This window comes from Osmerus eperlanus, chromosome 1, assembly GCF_963692335.1.
Source record: "Osmerus eperlanus chromosome 1, fOsmEpe2.1, whole genome shotgun sequence".
In the NCBI taxonomy this organism is placed as follows: domain Eukaryota; kingdom Metazoa; phylum Chordata; class Actinopteri; order Osmeriformes; family Osmeridae; genus Osmerus; species Osmerus eperlanus.
The window spans coordinates 24,589,398-24,613,690 of record NC_085018.1 but is presented as its reverse complement, the minus strand read 5'-3'; the positions used below and the strand labels follow the sequence as shown (position 1 = coordinate 24,613,690).

At 46.2% G+C, this 24,293-nt stretch overlaps 4 protein-coding genes across 6 annotated transcripts; 1 reads left to right on the top strand and 3 right to left on the bottom strand.

Annotated features, from left to right (window-relative positions):
- The first annotated feature begins 1,177 nt into the window (after positions 1 to 1,177).
- Positions 1,178 to 5,901, top strand: slc32a1 (solute carrier family 32 member 1). Its single transcript, XM_062472265.1, has 2 exons — positions 1,178 to 2,304; positions 3,373 to 5,901. Exons 1-2 carry the CDS (start codon positions 1,909 to 1,911, stop codon positions 4,558 to 4,560), a joined length of 1,584 nt encoding a protein of 527 aa, XP_062328249.1. The 5' UTR covers positions 1,178 to 1,908; the 3' UTR covers positions 4,561 to 5,901.
- A 1,351-nt stretch (positions 5,902 to 7,252) lies between these two features.
- aurka (aurora kinase A) lies at positions 7,253 to 11,616 on the bottom strand. The gene is made up of 8 exons (XM_062472275.1): positions 11,193 to 11,616; positions 10,922 to 10,990; positions 10,051 to 10,541; positions 9,741 to 9,932; positions 9,248 to 9,386; positions 8,646 to 8,794; positions 8,227 to 8,401; positions 7,253 to 7,790 (listed from the first exon to the last, which is right to left on the bottom strand). Exons 2-8 carry the CDS (start codon positions 10,985 to 10,987, stop codon positions 7,635 to 7,637), a joined length of 1,368 nt encoding a protein of 455 aa, XP_062328259.1. The 5' UTR covers positions 10,988 to 10,990; positions 11,193 to 11,616; the 3' UTR covers positions 7,253 to 7,634.
- Positions 11,617 to 11,907: 291 nt separating this feature from the next.
- Positions 11,908 to 18,558, bottom strand: prelid3b (PRELI domain containing 3). Its single transcript, XM_062472252.1, has 6 exons — positions 18,401 to 18,558; positions 17,258 to 17,426; positions 15,694 to 15,783; positions 14,973 to 15,043; positions 14,568 to 14,670; positions 11,908 to 14,172 (listed from the first exon to the last, which is right to left on the bottom strand). The coding sequence occupies exons 1-6, from the start codon at positions 18,430 to 18,432 to the stop codon at positions 14,056 to 14,058; spliced, it is 582 nt and encodes a 193-aa protein (XP_062328236.1). The 5' UTR covers positions 18,433 to 18,558; the 3' UTR covers positions 11,908 to 14,055.
- Positions 18,559 to 20,075: 1,517 nt separating this feature from the next.
- Positions 20,076 to 24,269, bottom strand: tubb1 (tubulin, beta 1 class VI). 3 transcript variants are annotated; one of them, XM_062472224.1, is made up of 5 exons: positions 24,149 to 24,269; positions 23,197 to 23,305; positions 22,577 to 22,687; positions 22,045 to 22,289; positions 20,076 to 21,613 (listed from the first exon to the last, which is right to left on the bottom strand). In XM_062472224.1, the coding sequence occupies exons 1-5, from the start codon at positions 24,203 to 24,205 to the stop codon at positions 20,672 to 20,674; spliced, it is 1,464 nt and encodes a 487-aa protein (XP_062328208.1). In that variant the 5' UTR covers positions 24,206 to 24,269; the 3' UTR covers positions 20,076 to 20,671. The 3 variants fall into 3 exon arrangements, with proteins under 3 accessions (XP_062328208.1, XP_062328217.1, XP_062328225.1); XM_062472233.1 differs by lacking the exons at positions 23,197 to 23,305; positions 24,149 to 24,269 and adding an exon at positions 22,753 to 23,078 and having other exon boundaries at positions 22,577 to 22,707; XM_062472241.1 differs by lacking the exons at positions 23,197 to 23,305; positions 24,149 to 24,269 and adding an exon at positions 22,822 to 23,078 and having other exon boundaries at positions 22,577 to 22,707.
- Positions 24,270 to 24,293: the final 24 nt, after the last annotated feature.

Sequence of the window (24,293 nt, the reverse complement as noted above, 5' to 3'; positions counted from 1 at the left end):
GTGTGCCCACGATCTGATTTATCTTCTCGACCACAGATCCCCCCAGGACATGGCAACGAAAACCAGCCACTCAATTCCGGCACTGGTCCTCTGGACAGTTGTAAATGTATTTTTTCTTAAAAAAAAAAAAGGACGCGTAGCTACTGGAGGTCAGGTGTAGTCATCAATACGAACCTGTAAGAGTATCTCCCCGAGCTGTGTAAGAACTAGTACAGTCTTATATGAACACAAACACAACTCCGGTGTCATGGTGTTGGCAGACGTTGTGAGTCACGCTTTGGTGATGAACTCTATTCCTGCTCGAGGAAACATTGAGGTCGGCGCGCGCAAACGCTTAGTGACATGAGAACCGAGCAGCTGTTTGCAGGGACGCAGCCACGCGCGGCCTACGGGGCAGGGGGACGCTCGCTTGCAGGACAGAAGATGAACACATCCTTGGAGTGTGAACGTCAAAATAGGCTATCCGTAATCTATATTTCGAATTCAAATTTGTTATTTGTTAGACATGTGCATATATCTTAGATTACTGTCTGTGATATAAATAAAGGTATTTATGGATGAAGCGGGAAGTCTATGGGACAGACGTCTTTAGACCCTCTTTCCACTCCATATCCATATTTGACTAAATGTGTCTTGCTGCTTAGAATAGCCTATGCCGTAGAAAGCAGTCCTCGATGGTTTAAAACAGCCTATTCCAGAGAAGCCTTTAGATTAAATGTATTTTCGGTCTGAAATGTGCCTATAAAAATATATCAAAACTTGTATATATTTTCTATTGAACGAATGCTAAAAACGAATAAAATAAATTTAAGAATCAATTTAGGTTATTATTATAGGTTAAGTCACATCCAGTTGCAAAGCAATTAACGAATTGAAACGTTGAAACAAAAGACTTGAAGCCCAACTCAAATAAAAATGGCTCTAAATGAGAGTTGATGTAATCTTTGCAGCTGTTTTTCGCATGTCTACCTTAACTGGAATCAAGTTCCACCTTACCATCGCAAAAACAATAATTTTCCTCAAAAATAAACGGAAAAACAAATTCGATCCATATAATTCCTGTAGACATATCAACTTAGTTGCTTTGAAAGAACTGCGTCCTCTTGTTAATAGACACAAAACACATGTGTTGATCATTCACAAAATAAACAAATACTAGTCTCAAAGTTACATAACCTAGTCCAAAGAGTTGTTGGGGTGTTCTTCAGCTGTGAACACTTATATACACGTAAAGTTATGCAAGTTTCGAAGCCCCCAGAATGTCATTGGACGTTAGAATGAAGCATTATAGATAATGGGTTGGGGAGGAGACGGGGTAGCGCAAGCGCCTCCCCCAGAAATGCAGCAAATCTCGCCCATTTTATTGTGTTGGGTGGCTCGCGCGCTGGGTGCTGGAGACGCGCTTTGCAAAGCAGAGTCCTTGCATTGGCAGGCTGATGGTGACACGTGCCTCCTCCTCGCCACCCCCAGGCTTCACCGTACCGCATTGGCATCAGTAACGGTGACGGAAAACCAACTGTGGAAGCGCTGCCGCTACCTTTCGAAACAAACCGTCCGATTATTAATATTGGAAAGTGCGCCTGAGCATTTGCGTAAAGCTTTGCGCAACCGTTGTCGATTGTCCAAATCGTTCTCGGGCGTTTCGTCAACCAAACAAGAGGCTGCGATAGCAAGATGCAGAGAGCAGGCGCCGACGTCTGAAGGTGACATGAACCTGAGGATTAACAAGTACAGCAGGCGTACCTTGAACAAGAAGTGGAGATAGCAACTGAAGACCATCGTGGCTTTGAACTCGCAACTTTCGTAGTTTAGTCTATGTAAAGAAGGAAGGAGTTTGATTCTAAATAAGTCATTACTTTGGAATAATATTATAGTTCTGAAGAAAAAAGTTACATAAAACAAAGCAAAATGGCTACTTTAATCAAAAGCAAAATTTCCAATAAACTGTCCAATGCCGCAACCACGGTGTCGAACAAATCTCAGGCGAAGGTGAGCGGGATGTTCGCGAGGATGGGCTTCCAGGCCGCTACCAACGAAGAGGCGGTGGGCTTCGCCGCGTGCGATGATCTGGACTACGATCACCGGCAAGGGATGCAAATGGACATCATGACCAATGATGAGATGGGTGAGGGGAGCGGGGAGATGGGTTTAGATGGAGTGGATGGGGACACCCGATACCAGAGAGATGGCACTGGACCCCCACCTTCAGCATCTAAAGATGGTGATCTTTGTAAGGAGTTAGCAGACGATAGACCAAAAATCACCGTTTGGGAGGCAGGATGGAACGTCACAAATGCAATCCAGGTAAAAAACTTTTTTTTTTTTTTTAAGTACGAAAACATAGTTAAAAATACATTTGACTGCGGATTGATTATAGCTCAGTGGCTTACATTACATTATTAATGTGCCCCTCTTTGATTTCTGATACATTTGTCCCCGCTTCTTAGGCTGAGGCTGTTTCTCCCAGTCTCTAAATACGTGACTGTCATTTTGAAGCCCTCCTGTGTTAGTCATTGATTGTGTGTCGCAGTGTAGATACAGACAGACCCAATGATTAGATTTCACAGGTAAATAGGTGTTGGTAGGGCTATGGACACTACATAACAAGATGGACTATATATAGGCCTGCATAAGACAACATTTAGTCAATGTCAAACATGATAAAAGATGCATTCCATACATTTGAGAGACACCATGGAGCACGAGAGGACGGGTTCTCACCAAAATATGCAGGGTTGCAGAGATGGAGTGGGCTGTCCATGTTTACGCACGATCGAAGCTGATGCTACGTGGATACGGAATGCATCACTGCACGTTCCAACACTGCAGAAATATTCTGCTCAGGTGTGCAGGTGACCTTCTGGGTTAGAAATGCCCGCAAGGTCACCAGCAAAAGCGGACGGAACGATAATGTGCTTCAATTTGTAGCCTAAATATACACTGAGTGAAGTCAATAACTAATTAAGTGTGCTCAACTACAATGCCAAAACACATCGTGATAAAAGTGCACATTATACCCCCCCCCCCCCCCCCCCTGGACAGTGTCTGTATATGTGACCAAAAGCTCCCCCAGCGCCAAAGCCCTTGTGCGTTTTACGGAGACATACACCATTGCGTCACTCCGAGTCTCCTTCATCCCTCTGATGACGACACGATGAGTCCGGCTAGGCTCATGCTCAAAGCGAAATGGAATACCCACACCAACAACCAAGCAACGTTTACCCCCCCCCCCCCCCCTCAGTTTAATCCATTAAAGGCTTCTTCATTAACAGGAATATTACAATCGATTTACTTCTTAATTGTTAACTGAAATGTTGGGAATTATTACTACTTGTGCCGAACTATTTCCTAACGGTTTTTTTGTTTTCACAGGGGATGTTTGTTCTCGGTTTACCGTACGCTATTCTGCACGGGGGGTACCTTGGACTGTTTCTCATCATTTTCGCCGCTGTGGTGTGTTGTTACACCGGGAAAATCCTCATCGCTTGCCTGTACGAGGAAAACGAAGACGGCCAGCTCGTGCGCGTGAGAGACTCATACGTGGACATTGCCAACGCCTGTTGTGCGCCAAGATTTCCAGCACTAGGCGGTCATATTGTGAATGTAGCCCAAATCATAGAGCTCGTGATGACCTGTATCCTTTACGTTGTTGTTAGTGGTAACCTCATGTACAACAGCTTCCCAAACATGCCGATCTCACAGAAGTCTTGGGCCATCATGGCCACCGCTGCCCTGCTACCCTGCGCCTTCCTCAAGAACCTGAAAGCAGTGTCTAAATTCAGCTTGCTCTGCACAATGGCCCATTTTGTCATTAACATCCTCGTAATAGCCTACTGCCTTTCTAGAGCAAGAGATTGGGCTTGGGACAAAGTCAAGTTTTACATCGACGTCAAGAAGTTCCCCATTTCTATCGGTATCATCGTGTTCAGCTACACGTCTCAGATCTTCTTGCCCTCTCTGGAGGGAAACATGAATAAACCCAGCGAGTTCCACTGCATGATGAACTGGACCCACATCTCCGCGTGCATCCTCAAAGGCCTGTTCGCTCTCGTGGCTTACCTGACCTGGGCAGACGCAACCAAGGAGGTCATCACTGACAACCTACCGTCCACCATCCGAGCTGTCGTAAATATTTTCTTAGTGGCCAAAGCTTTGCTGTCATACCCTTTGCCATTCTTTGCTGCAGTCGAGGTGCTGGAGAAGTCTTTTTTCCAGGATGGTGGACGCGCGGTTTTCCCCGATTGCTACGGCGGCGATGGACGCCTGAAATCATGGGGCCTCAGCTTGCGCTGTGGCCTCGTGGTTTTCACTCTGCTGATGGCGATTTATGTGCCGCATTTTGCCCTTCTCATGGGTCTCACGGGCAGCCTGACGGGCGCGGGGCTGTGTTTCCTCCTCCCCAGCCTCTTCCACCTCCGGCTCTTATGGAGAAAGCTGCTTTGGCACCACGTGTTCTTTGATGTCGCCATATTTGTAATAGGAGGAATATGCAGCATATCCGGTTTCATTCATTCCATGGAGGGGCTTATAGAGGCCTATAAGTATAACATACATGATTAGACGCTCTAAACGTCTGCCGGAAATAGATGTTACTGCACACCCTTATAGTGATTAATTCAACCCCAATGAGCTCAGCTCCCATGCTTACAGAATCCATACGTAATAAATGGCGCGCGCACCGAACGCAGCATACATTCGCGCGCTCACTCTTGCACACACGCACACACACACACACACACACACACACACACACATACACACACACACACACACACACACACACACACACACACGAGAGAAAGAGCTAGAGAGTGTCTTACACAAGATGGACTATTCAAGATGTGCACGCACGCATATGACAACTAATTGCATTTTCCATATTTTTCTGTGGAGTGAAGGTTTACAACATAGATCGACCTTAAATTAAATTGCAAAATGCGCAATTTATCTGTTCATCGCTCTTGTGGGAGTCATTTCATTTGACATTCAAGTTTGTGATTTTGGACAACAATTCGACGGTATAATGTGATGAAATCGTAAATAAGATATTTATTTGATGCCACTTTCTTCTTCTCGATGATTTGCAACATTTTAACGGGCAATGAATGTGATGGTTAACACATAATTTTATTGTGGACTACAATAATGGCAACTAACATGATGGCAATAAACAACAGGAGAACATAATGTATTTGTGAAAGGGACAAGCGTCAAAAATGTAGACGTTTATTAGCCGATTGTCTAACAAAAGACCTTGGACCAGATATGAACAACCCACCCAAGCATTAATTAGGATTGGATGCAAATATGATGGTATAATTATAAAAAAATACAAAAACTATGCATTGAATGTAATATATCCAGACACAATAAATACACAACCTCTAAATGGTAGGTGCAGAGAAAAATCACGAGCTGCTGCTCTTGAACCAAACACAGTTTGACCGATAGTAGGATTTTTGAGACGGCGTCCTTAACACGAGGTGACACGTCGCAAACCTTAATAATCCTTTTCCCAGTAAATAGGGATTTGGAAATATTGCCTCATCAACAGATGCTCAGCATCACTTAACTCTGCCGCATTCAATTGAAGCCTTTCTTCAAAATGAGTTCCGTATTTAAGCATTTGATCTGAAGTCTTCTAAATTGGCATTGATTTAATGATGATTCAATGTCGGGAATTCTACTGTTTGAAACATAAGATAATAAGAGATCATTAAAGAAGAAAATGTGCATAAAGAACATTCTTAGCATTCTGTGCATTCCAACGGGTTCTGTGGAAATGTTAAAACCGTATGTGTAGTGTTATTGTGGTTTCAAAAAGATGGAATGTATATCTCAAAAATCGTTATCATATATCGTGAAAATGAATATTAAAGAATAAAGAAATAAGTGAAATTATATTGTAAAAATGTGTGTGATTTTATGTAATGAAGTAAGAAACCGTGAGAAACGTATTTTTTCATGTTCATTTCTTTCAATAAAATATGAAAGAAATGTAGAGAAATCTTTCAGAGAATTATTGCATGAACATGAAGGCATTTTTTCTAGATTGTGTGTGTGTGGAGAAAAAAGATAGACGAACGAGAAAGACAGGTGTGTGAGAGAGAAAGGGGGGGGGAGGGGTTGTCTCGTGCCATGCATGACATATTCTTTTGTTCTATAATTGTTGCTCATTTGCCTTTTCGTGCATGTTTGAAATTACGAACAGAATCTTACATTAACAGACTGGCTTTTACGCCAGATTTTTCGCTATTGGCGAGGCAAAAAATAGGCCCATATTACCTGCTCAACATGAGGCCTGTGCGTTTGAAGACATCTGGCCAAATTATTTGTAATTCGAAACGACCTGAGTTGCCAGCCTCCATATGGTTTCGAGTCTGTTGCTGATGTCTACTTTTAAGTCCACCTGATGCAAACGAATTTAAGCAAATATCCAGTCGGTCTGTAGGCTAATTCCACACGATGGACCCTTCACGGCCTAGTTTGGCCTATAAACACCGTAGACATAGGGCCTGACAAAAATAACGAATTTTAATTTAATAAAAACATCTAAGGTTGGTGAAGGTATAGGTGAAACCCCCACGTTGCCAAGAGGACCAACAGGTATTCGGTTACGGATAACTGGTTCACGCCAATTTTTGTGAAATGATTTAGAATAAATTGAGATCATTTTAGCTACGCTGTGGGATATGACAATAGACGATCATCGTCCCCTTCCCGTAAGTCTATGTTGTAGACTATTTTTTTGGCCTATACTCTTGGGTTTCACTGCCATACATTAAAATAAGCAAAATGGACTATATTCAGCAAACAGAACCCATGAGTCCCACTTGTGTTTTCTTATCGACCTCTTATCGCTCGCCGACCATCTGTCTCAGAAATTAATTTGCTTAAGGATTAGGCTTAAGGTAAGGCTTGCAGAAGACACGCTCAACTATTCACAAGTCCCACGCAATTAAACTTGCTCACTACATAGCCTACGCGGTATTTTGGCATTTGTACTTTATTGTATCATAATATTGGCGAACTGACAAAAACACTTAAGCCAAAACCATAATGCTACGTTGCCACATGACAATGACTAGAGCGCCACCTGGTGGAGAAACACGTAGCCAACAATACATCCCATCAGCGTTAACGTCAACTGCATTGTGGCTGTTATTTTATACAATTTTTTCAATGGCCTTATACATTTGAAACATTTATCAGAGCCAAAACATCACAATATATTACCTAAAATCAACAGATGTCAATTAAATCACATTTATTAGCTTCAAGTAATAGGCGTTTTCATAAAACTTTCATAATCGGTAAAAAAAACAAAAAAACAAGTATATTTCTTACATGAAAGTAGAATGACAGGAAACATGTAAAAGTCATTTCAAAACAACCACACAGAGGGCACAACATCCCAACTGACAAACATCCACATCAGTCATCCATCCTCCTCAGAGAGCAGTGGTTCAGCCAGGCATCTGTTAAAGCATGGCACCTGTGTGTGTGTGCATCCCAGCAAGGTTGTGTATGCATGTGTCTGGGCAAGTGTGTGTGTTCCCGTGAGCCCAGCGAGGGTGTGTGTGCTCATGTGCGGGGGCCCGGGCTGGGGACCAGGGTGTGCGTTTGTGTTCAGGTCATGAGTTGGTGGGGGTCTTGGTGGAGTTCTGCACCACCCAGGGGTGAGTGAGGACTTCCTGGATGGGGAGGCGATGGAGGGGGTTGTGTTTCAGCAGCCTGCCAATCAGGTCGCGGCCTCCAGCGGTCACATGATCAGGGAACGTGAACTCCACCTACGGGGCAACCACAGATGAGCTTAGCATTCAGCAGCCACTTTGATCCAAAGCAAAACCCAAAGTACAACAGAAGATCCCAGATCTGCTGTAGCAAACGTCATTTATATCACCTTGTGTCACTTTGGACAACAGTGTGAGATTAACTGAGTAAAATGTAGTATTGCAAGCATCGGTGAGAGATCATATTTGGCAGCTCAACAGGTGAGTCAGGTGGCTGAGCGGTTAGGGAATCGGGCTAGTAATCTGAAGGTTGCCAGTTCGATTCCCGGCCGTGCAAAATGATGTTGTGTCCTTGGGCAAGGCACTTCACCCTACATGCCTCGGGGGGAACGTCCCTGTACTTACTGTAAGTCGATCTGGAAAAGAGCGTCTGCTAAATGACTAAATGTCAAATCTATGCTGCTGCCCCCCCCCCCCCCCCCGTGGTGGTTACCCTGGAGATCTTGCGGTAGGTCTCCTCGTGACTCTTGGTTTCGAAGGGGGGCCGTCCCACTAGGAACTCGTAGCAGAGCACGCCCAGACTCCACAGGTCCACCTTCTCGTCGTGGGTGCGGCCCTCGATCATCTCTGGAGGGAGGTAGTCCAGCGTGCCGCAAAGGGTCGACCTCCTGGACACACACACACGTTAGATCATGTTTATAGAGATGGATGGAACAAGCACCCGGAGGAGGGCATGTGTGTGTGTGAGGAGAGCGTGTGTGTGTGAGGAGGGTGTGTGCACCTGGAGGAGGGCGTGTGTGTGTGAGTGTGGAGAGTGTGTGTGTGTGTGTGTGTGGAGAGTGTGTGTGTGTGTGGAGAGTGTGTGTGTGTGTGGAGAGTGTGTGTGTGTGTGGAGAGTGTGTGTGTGTTGACCTGGAGGAGGGTGTGTGGACAGACCAGCCGAAGTCTGCGATCTTCAGCTCCCCGTTGGAACCCAGCAGCAGGTTCTCTGGCTTGATGTCCCGGTGGATCACCTTCTTAGAGTGGCAGTAGTTCAGAGCATCTGTAAGCTCCATGATGTACTGAGGAGGGGAGGGATGAAACCACAGAGGAGGAGGGAAGTGAGAGGTGAGGGAGGAGGAGACCAAGGAAGGGCAGAGGAGGAGGAGAGGAGGAGACCAAGGAAGAGGGGAGAGGAAAGGGGGGGAGGAGGGGAGAGGAGGGGAAGGGCAGAGGTGGAGAGGGGGGGGATGAGGGTAGAGGAGGATGGGGGAGGAGGAGGGGGGAGGAAGGGAGAGGAGGAGATGATGGGTAGAGGAGGAGGGGGTCGGAACAGGGGAGAGGAGCCCAGTCAGTACAGAACCACAGAGATTCCACAAGTCACCAGATGTTCCATCAACAGTACAAACACAACGAGAAAGGCAAGTTATCTACGCAGCTCCATGCTGGAGGAGTGCGTTGCTAGTTTAAACCTGCCAGCAGAGCGAGAGCGAGAAGTAAACTCCCTTCTCTGTGAGGTTGCTAGGCAGACTGACCGTGGCGCTGCGGGCCTCGTCGAAGCGGCCGCATCGCTGCAGCTCGCCGTACAGCTCCCCCTTGGGGGCGAACTCCAGGATGAGGTAGACGCGCGCCGCGTCGTGGAAGTATCCGTACAGACGCAGGATGTTGGGGTGTCTGAGGAGACATGGACACCCATTACACAGGGGCTGTGTGTCTCTACGTGGTGTGTGTGTGTCTACACAGGTAGGGTGGGGGGTGTGTGTGTGTGTCTACACAGGTAGGGTGGGGGGCGTGTGTCTACTCAGGTAGTGTGTGTCTACACAGGCAGGTTGGGGGGGGGCTGTGCGTGGGTTGTGTGTGTCTACGTGTGTTCGTACTTGGGTTGTGTGTGCGTGCATGTCTTCATATGTGTGTGTGTGTGCGCGTGTCTACATGTGTGCACGTGTGTGTCTACACGGGTTGTGTGTGCATGTGTTCGTACATGGGTTGTGCGTGCGTCTGTGTGCACGTGTGTGCGTCTGTGTGTACCTGAGGTGAGACTGGATCTCCACCTCCCTCCGCAGCTGGTGCTCCACCCCTGCCTTCTCCAGCTGCTTCTTGAACAGCACCTTCAGGGCCAGGATGAACATAGACTGCCGCTCCCTGGCCAGGTACACGTTACCAAACTTGCCCTTCCCCAGCGGACGGCCGATGTCAAAGTTCTCCAGGCTCCAGCGCTTCCTGAACGCCAGTCAAAATATGGCACGATTATTCATGTTTATTAGGTCTCATATTTTCATGTTAATGACTCTTATATGCTGTGTATCCACCCATCCATCTCTAATTTGCCTATACTTACTTTCCAGGTTTAGATGGACCCGTCGATTTGGGACCCTCTAAATCCGTCTTGGGCTGGCCCTGTGTGGGTGTTGGATGAGGGGCCTGGCTGGTCTTAGCCTGACCCTGGAGCTGCTTTTGTTGTGGAGCAGGGTTTAACTTGGGCTGGCCCTGTGCTGGTGTGTGCTGGGGGGCAGGGTGCACCTTGGGTTGGCTCTGGGGCAGAGTGGGAATGTTTTGAGGTGCATGGTTGTTCTTGGGGTAGCTACAGGGCTTGGGTTGGGCCTGGTGGACAGGGTTGACGTTCTGGTTGCCATGGTTCACAGTTTTGGGCTGGTTCATGGTTTTGGGCGTCTGGCCTTGCGTTGCAGGCTTCTGTTGTTGGCCTGGGGGCTTCGGGATGCGCTGGGGCCCGTTCGACACCCCCAGCACGCGTTGGGTTGGCTTTGGAGTCCACACTGGCTTGCAGCTCGTCTGGGACACCGGAACTCGTTTTGGACCTTCGATGCTCGGCTGAAAACAAGACAACGCGAGTGTCCGTAATCTGTGACAAAGACATGTCCCCAGGCGCAGTAGCAAAACAGCGGACACGAGCTTAGCCTACATTAGTAAATGTACATTAGTAAATGTAAGATACATTTCTAAATAGGAAAACCTAATCTTGCAAGGTCAGGGTTAGCTAGATAAGTGGCTTGGAAGTCTTACGAAACTTGAGTTGTAGCCAAGGACATTTTGGAGAGAAAAAACCAGCAACGTTATTACAACACACATCCACAAAAGACAAAGACAGCTGGTCTCAAGATAAATGTGCAAATAACTAATACTAGATTCTGAAGAGACCCCCGTTAATTGTGATGCGTAAATGAGTAGCTACAGTAGCGAGCTACACGTACCTTCTGTTCAGGCCGTTGAGGCTTAATATCATTTGACATCTTGGCTTTAATTTCAGCAGCATCCATAATCTGAAGGGAGAGACAATTATTGTTGATTTATCTCGTGGAAATTTGCTTTACACCCTGACCTAGAAAGAAAGCATTTCTTCGCTAGCGTGGCATCGGACAAGCCCGCGACAATTCTTCCTTGTCTGCACATTTCATTTCGTTTAGATAGATATCAAAGGAAGTGACAGGTTACTAGTAGATAACATTAAAATGTAACGCTTACCAATAATGTGTGGAGGCTGAAATAAAAACTTGAATCCACGCACCGCGAAGAAAAAAAACGATCCAATAAGAATCCAGCTAGTAGCTAGCTAGCTAACTAATGCTACATAGAAAAGACAGCAAGTTAACATTAACTAGCTAACAAGCTGGGAAGGGCGACTTTCGTCCTGTATTTGGCTTGAGGACCAGTTCCAATAAACAGTTAAATTGCGATTTCTAATCTTCTGGGATATTGTTAGCTACCAGTAGGGCTAGCAAGGTTTCAAAAGCATACAGAAACACACTAGATAGCTATTGATTAGAACGAATTCTTCCACTTTACCACTAGTTCGTTGGTTCGCACTTCACTATGCTGACGTGAATACAGCCTGGCAAATTTTTCTAGCTGTTTGATTTCAAATATCCTTTTAAAAACCTCCTCTGTGCACGGTTGGCTGACGGGCCATGCTTTCTTCCCCAGCTATTGGATGATACACAATTCTGACCCTGACGTCACATATAATTAATACACTCCAGAACACTAGATGGGGCAAGTAAATATCTCAGGCAGAGGATTTTACGGTGAACGAGGTCTTCAAAATAAAGGTATCTGTCCTGAAAAAGCTCTCATTCCCTTGAGGTACGATTTGTGTTGTAAGCGAAGTGACTGTTTATTTATGCGGACATTTTGCTAAAATCATTTTATTGAACATTTGAGCACACATTGAAACAAGCAAAAGCTTTCAAATGACTTTATTCTTTTTCATTCGACCAGTCTTCTATTTTGTCAGTACAGCAGCTTTCCAACCATCAACGCAGTTCCAACTTTTGAATAATTAGAAAAATAACCAGATTTGGACAGTTCTTGTCAGTGCAACAACAAAAAACTATTTAAATAAAAAAACATTCTGTTGTTTCTTTTTGTTTAGAGAAAAACCAGGTTACCAAGAAACCAAGTTAAACCAAGTGACGTCACCTCCATATCAGATTCAGCCGGAAGGAACATAACAAAAAAACGAATTTGGATATTTGGCCATTAATGCATAAACAATGTTCCAACAAGCAACAGCGTAGCAACCTGAGAGCCGGAGGCATTTGGAATGCATTCATCTCAGTCGCAGCGAGACTATGAACAACACAAGCTTACATAATGTACCAAACTATCATTTTGGCTGTTGGGGAAAGTTGCCAACCTCAGGTGGGTTTAGACATAAAAGATAACCACATAACCACATCATCAGACGGAAGTGACTGAAGCACTGTGTGTTGACAATGAACAAAATAAAAGACATCTTTATAAATAAGAAAATAAATAATTCCTTTTGTATTTCTAACATTGTACAAATACCCCTAAACACTCAGGGTCACACACACACACACACACAAACATTCCCCACTGTAACAACAGAGGTTCTGGAATCGGAGAAAAGTAAAGTGAGGCTTTTAAGCACAGCTTGCTTTGTTCTCGGAAGCTCATCATTGTGCGTTAAAAATCACCAGGGCATCACCTTGGCATCGGCCGCCTGAGAGTCTACATTCAGTTCATCCTGTTAGTAAGAGTTTGTATGTTCACATCCCAAATAAAACCAAAAAGTAACATTGACACAGCACATAACAGCAGGTTGTATTATGTATATATGTGTTGGCGTGTGTTTGTAATATAAAGGTTCTCTGTAAGTACCCATTAAAGTCCATCGAGTTAATAGTATTTCACAATAAATATGCAAATAAATAACTGTTTTGAGGTAACAATGCAATAAGCCTGCACAATTTTCACCAAGAACATGGCAGGTGCCACCTCTAACTCATGAAGGAAAACTGTATCAAATGCAAGTGCCGAGTGTGTTCCATCTGTGGTCATAAACTACAGTATTTATTCCTCTCTGTTGCTCGTGTCACTATTCCACCAACACGGGTGATATTCATAGAACCCTGCTCGCCTCCAGCTCTCTGGTCTAGCTGGTCAGAGGCTAGGTGAGTGCTGATGTATTCATTGTTTCGAATGAAACGCTGGTTACACATGCAGCTCCTTGCGGAAGTGGTGCGACGCTTCATCTCCACAGAGAAACTCTACAGCCACACTGCATTTGAGACGTCTACATTACCTTGTTCCCTTTCAGTTAAAGCTTAAATCATAATAATAATAATTATATCTCATAGTAATAAATACAGTACTTGAGTTCCAGCTCTGACGTGTTGCTCAGCTTTAGTTCTTCCAGCTATTGAGGCTGCAGAGGAGACGGACGGTGTGACTCATCCAACCAGCCTGCTAGAGAAGACCACTCTCCCTCCACAAACGTCCGGCTTTCTGAGACGCTGCCGTCTCTGTCTTACAGACACCTGGTCACACGTGGTCACACCTGACTGGCCCTGTCGCTAAAGCAGCGACGCTAAGGTGGACATCATGCCTTCACCAGTCTTTCTCCCTCCCTCCCAGGTGTCCCACGGGCTATGACCCAGAGGAGGGGAGAGTCTCTAGCAGGGCAGAGTCTCTGCCGGCGAACACAAATCATCGAAGGGCTCGATAAGATGTTTGGCACTGTTCGCCTTGTCACCCCGCCGCCCGCGTCTCTGCTGGCGTGGAGCCAGAGTATTCCAACCTCTCACTACAAGCGGTCAGCCTAGAAGCCTCCTGAAACCACTACCCAGAATCCCTTTAGGTTGCAGTCCGCCATGAGGTATCTAATGTAGATAGACTTTCAAACAAGATATGGAGGGAATGCACCCATGAATTAGAGGAGAGGAGGAAGAGCAGAGCAACGTGAAGGGAATCTGGGCTGGCACCGTACATGTTATTAAGAGGCAATAAAAACCAAGGGGATCCCCTGCCCTCTGAACAGGGGATGAGATGGAGGTAGGGAGAGAAGGTTTGAGGGTGGGTGGTGTCATTTCTCTGTGACTGCGGCGGCCATGGGCGTTCGTATCGTTCCCCTGGCTGTGGCCGCCAGCTCCTCGATCTCTGCGTTCAGCCTTCGGATCACCCACTCCATCGCCTCGCGGCCCTGGAGTGAAAAACAAACAGACCTTGGAATTAGGCAGCGAAAACAAAGGCTGCCCTGTTTGTAAAGTAGCTAGGCACTGACAACACCAAATAAGTCTTATAAAAAAACTGACTTTTAAACAGACTATTGAATTATTTTTAAGGCTGTCGAACCCTGTTCCTGGAGAGGTGCCCTCCTGTGCTAAACCTAACCACATCTATCTTATTAAGCTCAACATTATTCATTATTAGAAGCATGTGTCCTGCATTAGGGCTGGAATGAATAGCTACTGAATCATCCTGTAGGTTTCCTGGAACAGGGCTGGTATCCATCGATTAATCTATCCTGCCATCCATCCATGCATGTATTCATTCATATATCCATCCACCCACCCACCCAGGGTGCAGGTGACTCACCTTGCCTGCGTTGCTAGAGATGCTGCTGGCCATGACCCCCTCCAGGTAGCTGCTAAGACTCACCCCCTTCACAGAGATGATGGCCTCCTGGGTCAGAACCGTCCTGCAGAACACAGGTTGCAGCATACTGAGTTATGATTCCTTGAGGGTTTGGGTTGGTTGAGGGGCAGTGAAAAGGGATGATTTGATGTGATGGTGTATTTTGCTGTTTCATGTCTTACATTTACATTTAGTCATTTAGCAGACGCTCTTATCCAGAGCGACTTACAGTAAGTACAGGGACATTCCCCCGAGGCAACTAGGGTGAAGTGCCTTGCCCAAGGACACAACGTCATTCGGTTGGCATAGCCGGGAATCGAACTAGCAACCTTCTGATTACTAGCCCGACTCAGCCATCTGTCTTACTTGTCTGGGTCTTGAGGGTGTGGTTTGTATGTCAGCTTCTCGTCCACTGATACCAGGTTAGTGAAGGTGATCTGCAGGGGTGAGAGAGACAGAAGAGGGCGGGAGAGAGACAGACTGTGAGAAAGAGGGAGAGACAACCGGCTTGTTCAGCTTTTCATATTCACACTTGACACACTGGGCCTCAAGAACCGGTTCAGCATCATTCCATAAGCGTTTCTCCCACACCCAACACACTGTTTACAAATGTCTTTCTTGTGCAGACATGCCTGCTGAGAAGATCTGGGCAACATGTTTAGTAAAGAGTCATGGGTTTTATAACCCAAACGCCTCTTACAAAACTCATCTTTTATTTGCAAACTGAAGACTCAATCTGTAGCATAAAGACTGGAGAACCCATCAGAACTCCCATAATAGTACTTAGTAATAATAATATTAAATAATAAATCAAATTTAGCAGACACTACAGGTGGATTCAAACCTGCAACGTCTTTATCTGTAGTGAAATGCTCCACCAGTGAGCTGAACTGATCCTCAGTCCCCTTCGCCTGTCAGACACCACAGCTATCCCCAGTCCCCTTCACCTTTCAGACACCTCAGCTATCCCCAGTCCCCTTCACCTTTCAGACACCTCAGCTATCCCCAGTCCCCTTCACCTTTCAGACACCTCAGCTATCCCCAGTCCCCTTCAAATGTCAGACACCACAGCTATGAAGGTACTTACGTTGGAGGACTGCAGCTCAAATGTCTTCTCTCTGGGGTCCACGACCGAGTGCTCCTGGATGAAGGTGCACGTCCGCGAGTTGCCGATGATCTGAACACAGGAGAGAATCCACAGTCAGCTACTGGAACCTTGTTCTAGAACACTCCAATGTCCTCCGAACATCGGAGTGTTCTAGAACCACTGGTCTCTCTCGCCCACTTCAGTTTGTTTCTTCACTAGATAACTCTGGTTTCTATGATTTACTGTTATATAGCTAGTTACCGTTATGAAAAAAGGTAGAATTGATGTGCCTTGTCAATTAAAACACTTTTGTTACCTGTTAACCCTCTTTTAATTTTACTTACATGCAGAGTCAGACTAATATTTATATCAAAGAGCATGTACAGCAGGTGAATATATATAATAATAAATGCTTTTTATTTATAGCACCCCCTTCATTGTCAAGGGAGGCAATCTCATTATATATTAATGAGATAGCTTGTTGGCTAATAAACTAATATCATTCAGGTACATCCCTAACAGCAACAGACTAAGCCTGTCTGAGAAGCAGCCATGCTACTGGGCCGTCTGGGGACTTAGGGCTGCTATTAATAGGAGTCTCTGGCCACCTTCCCAGGATCTCCTCCCCCTGACCTCCCCCAGGATTGGGGCCTGACCCCTAGGGGCCGGAGAGGTCTCATGTGACCCTGGGCTCCAGGAGTTATCCTGGCCCCGGGCCAGAGAGAGGGCCCAGATACCGTGCTGTCACGGTTCACAGCATGGGACGTCTTGTCTAATCTGGACGACTGTCAAATCAAAGCCTTACAGTTCTTATCTTGCTGTGATTTGCGTATGCAACGAGGGTAAGGAGAAATAGGTCAAATCAACGGTTTCACAATTCCAGAACCACCGACTGACCATTCTAGAACCCTGGAATGACCACTCTAGAACCCTGAACTGACTGACGCACTTTGGCAGACATCAAAAGCCTCCTCCACTCACTATCTCTCTCACACGCACATGTGTACACACACACACTCACTGTTGCTTGTACTGTTACATCACTGGCATGTGGTATGGTACAACTAAAGTTCAGGACATCATGTGCCAGAGACAGACTGTAGTTATCTTCTGATAGAAATAGACCTGTGGGGGGGGGGGGGGGGGGGGGTCGTCAGTGACTACTACTGCTGTGTTCCCTGCTATTATGGGCTGTTTTGACAGAGTGTGACGGAAATGCTGTACTATGATATAGAGCAGGCTGCCAAGATTCTACAAGGCCTCAGCACATTCACCTCTATACGTTACTCAAACCTGTCTGGGTTAAACCTCTATACTGGGTTAGTTTGGAGATGTAAAATAGCAACTGTGCTTGCTGAAACCTTCCTAGGTGTCTACAGTGCATCGCTGTGTTTCTTGAGGGTGTTACTGTAGACGTCTCACAACCTTGTTCTATCACAGGTCCATCTGAGAGAAAGACCAGGCGAGAGAGAGACAGAGAGAGAGCACAACAGAGAGAGAGCACGACAGAGAGAGACCACGAGAGAGAGAGAGAGAGAGAGAGAGAGAGCAGCCTGGTACTCACAGACTTAACGATGGAAGGAAGGCCCCACTCTGCGCTGAGGAGGCGGTTGCTATGGAGACGGCCCTGGCTGTCCACTGCCCGGCCCAGCACGTCTACCCCAAACACACTGGGGTTCATGGGGTTGGGGTACTTCTGCATGGCCGCCTTGGTTACCGTCTCCCAGGGGTGGCTGTGGGGCAACAGGAGGATGAGGAGAAAGAATTAAAACTAAATTACAAATGATGATCATATCCTGTTATGTTTCAGTCTCACCCTAGCCTATCCCGGGTGTGAATCTCGTGATTAGCATGTGTATTGTATATTTAATTAAAAACGTGTTTTTCTCTATGTTATACATGTAGATCAAGTCGACTAGTTGTAGTCTAGCTGTTTCAATACAGAGTGCCATGTTATGAAACGTTTTCATGATAGCATTGACCGGGGTACACAGAACTTGATGCTGTTGTCAATCGCATGTATTCATAAACTGATGACAAGGGTATATATCAGAACATGAATGTTATTTCGCACGGTACAATCAGTACAACAAAAAACCGCGCCAACACAATCTTCTGGGTCCAGAATCCGACGTCAGCGGCCGTTACCGTGGAGACGACCAGATGCCATGTGGTTGTCGAGTGACGCATTGGACTGGAGGCGCGGTGAAATGTGGGGGAAAGGTTGCTGGATAAAGAAGCTAGCTAGCTGATTACGCAACCTCTGCACAAGACCCTGACTACTGTTACAGTGAGAGAAAAAACTAACGATAAAATAAATAATAATAACCAAGAATAGATTCTGTAGAAACACCGATTCGTTTAAATGTGTCGTTTTTTAAACGGAAGCCGGCTGTGTTGCAATGTAGCCTAATCTAGGTCTTTCAGTGACGTATTAAAAAGGCATTTAAACAATTTTACAATAGCCAATGAGATGTGCACTAAGCTGGTGTTATCTAGAGCTAGCTATATTATTAGCTAACGAAGCAAGGCTATATAAGGAAAGTCAAACCGATTAGCCTGCAAGCACAGATACCGGTACTTTAAAGAAGACCGATAACCGCGAGCTATACTATAAAGGACAATTTGTACCGCTACCTCGTTCAGATGGGGGGAAGGGAGAACTGGCAAAGATAACAAACCGTACACATTTAAATAAATCACTCACTTGAAAATATGTTCTGAGGTCCAGATCTTCATGACTTGGCTGTTGTATATTAACCGGTGTGTGGTATTGGTAGTGAGGTGGAGAGTGGATCAGCCCAGCCGGCAAGTGCAGTCACACTGACTCAATGAACAGGCAGCATTCGTTAAAGAGCTGACGCAAATCACCTCCCCCCTACGACCGGAGTCACATGAGTCTGGATTTGGCGCACATCCGCCGCGTGCCAGAGCGGTGATTGACAGAGCAGAAAGCAGCGCAGTTAAGGTACCTGGAATCAATTTATTGTCCCAAAATCTAAAATCGTGAATGTATTTTCAGTGAGTTCAGAGTAACGATAACCAAAGTGAAAAAATGTTTAAAATAACGACGCAACACCATTTCGAAATACTTCATACGAGATCCACAACGATTTTCCATGAGGTGGATAGCAAGTCGTTAATCCAGCAGTAGGAATCCGTCCTTTGCCCTCTGCAGAATTTGTGATCAAAGCTGAACCAACATGCCCTTAGAGGAATATGACAATGCCACTGAACGATTATGTCGCTGTCAGAACTGTAGACTTCTAATGATTGTTTCATACACAACCAACAAAATGATTTCGCTCTACGTGGGCCCCCCTGACATCTAGCCTACAATACCCTAACATTATCCACAGTTATTGGAGGGGCTTGAATGGAAAGACATTATGCTACACGAATGGATCACAAAAGTGCGATTTTAGTTGTCATGCTTGTGTTCAAGACAGATCCGATTCCAGATTGATCAGATGAAACATTTCTAGGTTTTTCTGCATTAGCCGACACTCTTGAAATTAAAACGAAATAACCTCAATATATATTATATATATATAGAGATGTATGTTACAATTTGCAGTAACATGGGCATATGCAGGAATAACCCACTTTTACAAGTAGGTGAAAGATCCCTGTCCCTTCTGACCCTCCTCTGTCTAGATCCAGTTTTTTGTCAAGGCTTGGTGTTATATGGCAGAGCCGAAGGGCCAACCTCAGAGCCACTTCTCGGGGCCTTATCAGGAGGTGTGTGTTATCTTCCCCTGACAGACAGCAGTGTGGAGGGCATCATTAATCCAACCAACTCAGTACAGAACAGAGTTCAAGCAGTAGGGTTTAGCTGTGGGGTTGTGAACCATGGTGTTCTTTTGAGGGCTGTTAACTGTAACCGTTAAAGGAACAGTACAGGTTTTTGTATGTGATGTTAAAGGAACAGTACAGGTTTTTGTATGTGATGTTAAAGGAACAGTACAGGTTTTTGTATGTGATGTTTAACGGAACAGTACAGGTTTTTGTATGTGATGACTCGAACATGTGTAAAACTGCTTATCTGTGTAGTCAGAATAAAGTGTATCGCATAACACTTAATAAATAATTATGTGAAAGCAACATTATACAATTTATTTCATGATAAAAATGTTTTTTGATGAAAGCTTCTAATCGTTTAATACAATATTGTAAGGATTAAAAAGTCAGATGGCTGAGCGGTTAGGGAGTCGGGCTATTAATCAGAAGGTTGTTGGTTCGATTCCCGGCCGTGCCAAATGACGTTGTGTCCTTGGGCAAGGCACTTCACCCTACTTGCCTCGGGGAGAATGTCCCTGTACTTACTGTAAATTGCTCTGGATAAGAGCGTCTGCTAAATGACTAAATGTAAATGCAAAAAGTCTGGTTTTCGACTTTTTATTAAATTCTCAGTAAAAATGTTCTTACAAACACAGTGACCAAAATCTCCTTGTTCCTCCAAGCTCCTTGTTTATGTAAATGAAATGTAATCCTACTGAATTGTGAAGATTACTTTATGAAAACACATACTGTTAATCTTCATTTAAACCAATTTAAGACATCCATGTTGTTTACAACAGTACAATGACACATTATTAAGTTCTAAATGAATCATACAATGTCAAACAATATAATTGTAATATAGGAAGAAAACTGTAAATAAAAATTCTGTACACATTTTATTTTCATATCACAACTGAAAAATTAAACAAAATCGCAGTACAGCCAGCATTTTTTTTTTAAAGCATGTGAATGATTATTATTAGCACACTCAGTAAGCGATATAAGGCAATATGTATCTATACTGTACAATTATATGAGTAAAAGACTAAGGAAAAAAGCTAAAATTCAAGTCTTTTGAGAGAAAATAGTTGAGGTTTCCTGACACCGTCTTGTGGCTCAGTGAAGGCATCACCTCCACCTGTCTCAAACACACCTCACTCTGTCACAAACACCCTCACTCTGTCACAAACACACCTCACTCCGTCACAGTCTCAGCACTGGTCTCCGTCACAGTCTCAGTGCTCGTCTCTGTCACCATCTCAGTCTTAGTTTCCATTCTTGTTTGATCTGTCACAATACTAGATGACGGTCTCTCCTCCTCCTCCTCCTCCTCCTCCTCCTCCTGCTCCTCCTCCTCCTGCTCCAAGTCGGCTGTTGCGTCCTGGTACTGCTGGTATTCCGCCACAAGGTCGTTGAGGTTATTCTCAGCCTCCGTGAACTCCATCTCGTCCATGCCCTCGCCCGTGTACCAGTGGAGGAAGGCCTTGCGGCGGAACATGAGGGTGAACTGCTCCCCGATGCGGCGGAAAATCTCCTGAATGGCCGTGTTGTTGCCGATGAAGGTGGCGGCCATCTTGAGGCCCCGGGGAGGGATGTCGCACACGGCCACCTTGACGTTGTGTGGGATCCAGTCCACGAAGTACCTGCTGTTCTTCTGCTGCACGGCCAGCATCTGCTCGTCTACCTCTTTGGTGGACATGGCGCCGCGGAACATCCCCGCCACGGTGAGGTAGCGCCCCCTCCTGGGGTCGCAGGCCGTCATCATGTTGCGGGGGTCGAACATCTGCTGGGTGAGCTCGGGCACGCTGAGGGCGTGGTACTGCTGGCTCCCCCTGGCGGTGAGCGGCGCGAAGCCCGGCATGAAGAAGTGCAGGCGGGGGAAGGGCACCATGTTGACGGCCAGCTTGCGGAGGTCGGCGTTGAGCTGGCCGGGGAAGCGGAGGGAGGTAGTGACCCCACTCATGGTCAGGGACACCAGGTGGTTGAGGTCGCCGTAGGTGGGCGTGGTCAGCTTGAGCGTGCGGAAGCAGATGTCGTAGAGCGCCTCGTTGTCGATGCAGAAGGTTTCGTCCGTGCTCTCAATGAGCTGGTGCACGGAGAGGGTGGCGTTGTAGGGCTCCACCACCGTGTCTGACACCTGCGGGGGGGAGGGGAGGGGGGGAGGGGGTGGGAAGGGAGGAGAGAGGGGAAAGAGAGGGGAGGAGAGAGGGGAAGGGGAGGAAAGGGAAGGGGAAGAGGAGAGGGGAGGGGTGGGAAGAAAGAGAAATAGGTTAAAGGTACCTTTAGTATGCTACAGTACAGCACAGTACACTGTTAGCATAGTACACACTAGTCACCTTTACATTACATTTAGTCATTTAGCAGACGCTCTTATCCAGAGTGACTTACAGTAAGTACAGGGACATTCCCCCCGAGGCAAGTAGGGTGAAGTGCCTTGCCCAAGGACACAACGTCATTTGACACGGCCGGGAATCGAACTGGCAACCTTCAGATTACTATCCCGATTCCCTAACCGCTCAGCCACCTGACTCCCTACCTTTAGGGGAGGGAGGTTAGTATAGTACACACCTTGGGGGAGGGCATGACACTGAATGTGTTCATGATGCGGTCAGGGTACTCCTCTCTGATCTTGTTGATGAGGAGGGTGCCCATGCCTGAGCCGGTGCCACCGCCCAGGGAGTGGACGAACTGGAACCCCTGCAGACAGTCGCAGCCCTCGCTCTCGCTACGGACACGGTCCATCACCTGCTCCACCAGCTCTGCACCCTCCGTGTAGTGACCCTTAGCCCAGTTGTTTCCTGCCCCAGAGTTTCCTGAACACCCCCCCCCCCACACACACACACACACACACACACAAAATAAACATTTCTGTGTGTAGCTCAGTGGTGGGGTATTTAACTGTAGATAAAGAGGTTGCAAGTTCAAATCCTATTCCTGTATGTTGCTAAAAGAAAGAGTGACCATAGACAGTGGCTATAGACTGTGACTATAGACAGTTACTGTAGACAAAGACTAGATACAGTGACCATAGACAGTGACCATAGACAGAGACTCTAAATTCAGACTATAAACGGAGGATATTGGGACAGGTGTCTCTCACCGTGGATGAAGTTGTCGGGCCTGAAGAGCTTTCCGATCCTGCTGCCCCTCACACTGTCCATCGTGCCAGGCTCCAGATCAATGAGCAGAGATCTGGGGACATACTTACCCCCTGGGGACAGAAACACACACCTGAGATACACACACCTGAGACACACACACACCTGACACACACACCTGAGACACACACCTGAGATACACATACCTGAGACACACCTGAGATACACACACACTTGACACACAAACCTGAGACACACATCTGAGATACACACCCGAGACACACACACCCCTGACACACACACCTGAGACACACACCTGAGATACACACCTGAGACACACACACACCTGACACACACACACACACTTGAGACACACACCTGACACACACACACACACACTTGAGACACACACCTGACACACACACACCTGAGACACACACACACCTGAAACACACACCCGAGACACACACCTGAGATACACACCTGAGACACACACACACCTGACACACACACACACACTTGAGACACACACACACCTGAGATACACACCTGAGACACACACACCTGACACACACACACCTGACACACACACACGCCTGACACACACACACCTGAGACGTACCCTGTGCCTCGTTGAAGTAAACGTTGAGGCGCTCCAGCTGGAGGACGTTGTCGCCCTCGTAGTTTCCTGTGGCGTTGATCCCATGTTCCTCACTGATCACCTCCCAAAACTACACACACACACACAACACACACACAAAGAAACACCGTTACAAAGTGACTGAACACACAGAAATATACTTACTAGGTCTATCCAGAAACACACAAACACAATACAGTCAGCAAAAAGACCCACAGAGATTCCTCCATCCCGTACGGCTCCACAACCACCCATCTCTAGTTATCCAGACGTGTTGGCCATTCATCGAAGATGCTCCGGATGATAACCCAGCCAGCCTGTCTGTCTCTCAAGGTCCCCCTCTTTTCAGTACTCATTGTGGTGATGCAGTTCAATACAGTATATCTCATGCTGTTTCTCTGGCTGGCATTGTGGAAGTCATGATAAACCCTATGTCCCACCCATGCCAGTCTTGCACTTATCTTTCAGCAACAACATACGCAGGGAAACACCCTCTGCCACTCACAACTGTCAGGGTAGAAGTGTCAAGTCACAGCCCAATACATGAACCATATTAGGAGTGAAGTGAACATACAACCTATCACTTTTAAGGAAATACCGAATATTTTGTCGATAGATATGAAGTAAATTCTCTGTGTGTCAGGAGTTGAGTTTGTCAGGTTTGGGTCATCGGGGTTGTTTTAAACACCTCTCCATGTGGTTACCTTTTCCCTGGGTGTTGTTCTTCACAGTAAATGACATCAACAAACACTGTGTTCCACTATCATCATGCATTAGGATGGGTTAGTATTTTCTCCAGAATGCCCACAAAGAGAATCCCATGTTCTAGACTAGAGCATCCTGTCCTGACTAAATTATATCAACCCACCAAGAGTGGACTCAATAAATCCAGACAAAACAGGAAGAAAATAGTAACGGATCTACGATTTCTTACCTTGGAGCCGATTTGATTCCCACACTGTCCGATCTGCAGATGTACGATCTCTCTCATGGTGGTCCAGATGACGGCCTCACCAGCCTTCTCTCTGCCCTGCCCTCTGCACCCTCCACGCTTAAATACCAGGGCAGCTCTGACGACA

Coding starts and splice junctions, on each gene's coding strand:
- aurka (XM_062472275.1), bottom strand. CDS start 10,987: ATGGATGCTGCTGAAATTAAAGCCAAGATGTCAAATGATATTAAGCCT. Junction 9,387..9,740: donor GAGATCCAGTCTCACCTCAG/GTACACACAGAC, acceptor ATGTCTCCTCAG/ACACCCCAACATCCTGCGTC. Junction 7,791..8,226: donor CCTACCGCAAGATCTCCAGG/GTAACCACCACG, acceptor GTTGCCCCGTAG/GTGGAGTTCACGTTCCCTGA.
- slc32a1 (XM_062472265.1), top strand. CDS start 1,909: ATGGCTACTTTAATCAAAAGCAAAATTTCCAATAAACTGTCCAATGCC. Junction 2,305..3,372: donor ACGTCACAAATGCAATCCAG/GTAAAAAACTTT, acceptor TTGTTTTCACAG/GGGATGTTTGTTCTCGGTTT.
- prelid3b (XM_062472252.1), bottom strand. CDS start 18,432: ATGAAGATCTGGACCTCAGAACATATTTTCAA. Junction 14,671..14,972: donor CACCCTCAAGACCCAGACAA/GTAAGACAGATG, acceptor TGTGTTCTGCAG/GACGGTTCTGACCCAGGAGG. Junction 14,173..14,567: donor TCTCTAGCAACGCAGGCAAG/GTGAGTCACCTG, acceptor TTTTCACTCCAG/GGCCGCGAGGCGATGGAGTG.
- tubb1 (XM_062472224.1), bottom strand. CDS start 24,205: ATGAGAGAGATCGTACATCTGCAGATCGGACAGTGTGGGAATCAAATC. Junction 23,306..24,148: donor GGAATCAAATCGGCTCCAAG/GTAAGAAATCGT, acceptor GTGTGTGTGTAG/TTTTGGGAGGTGATCAGTGA. Junction 21,614..22,044: donor GTGTCATGCCCTCCCCCAAG/GTGTGTACTATA, acceptor TCCCCCCCGCAG/GTGTCAGACACGGTGGTGGA.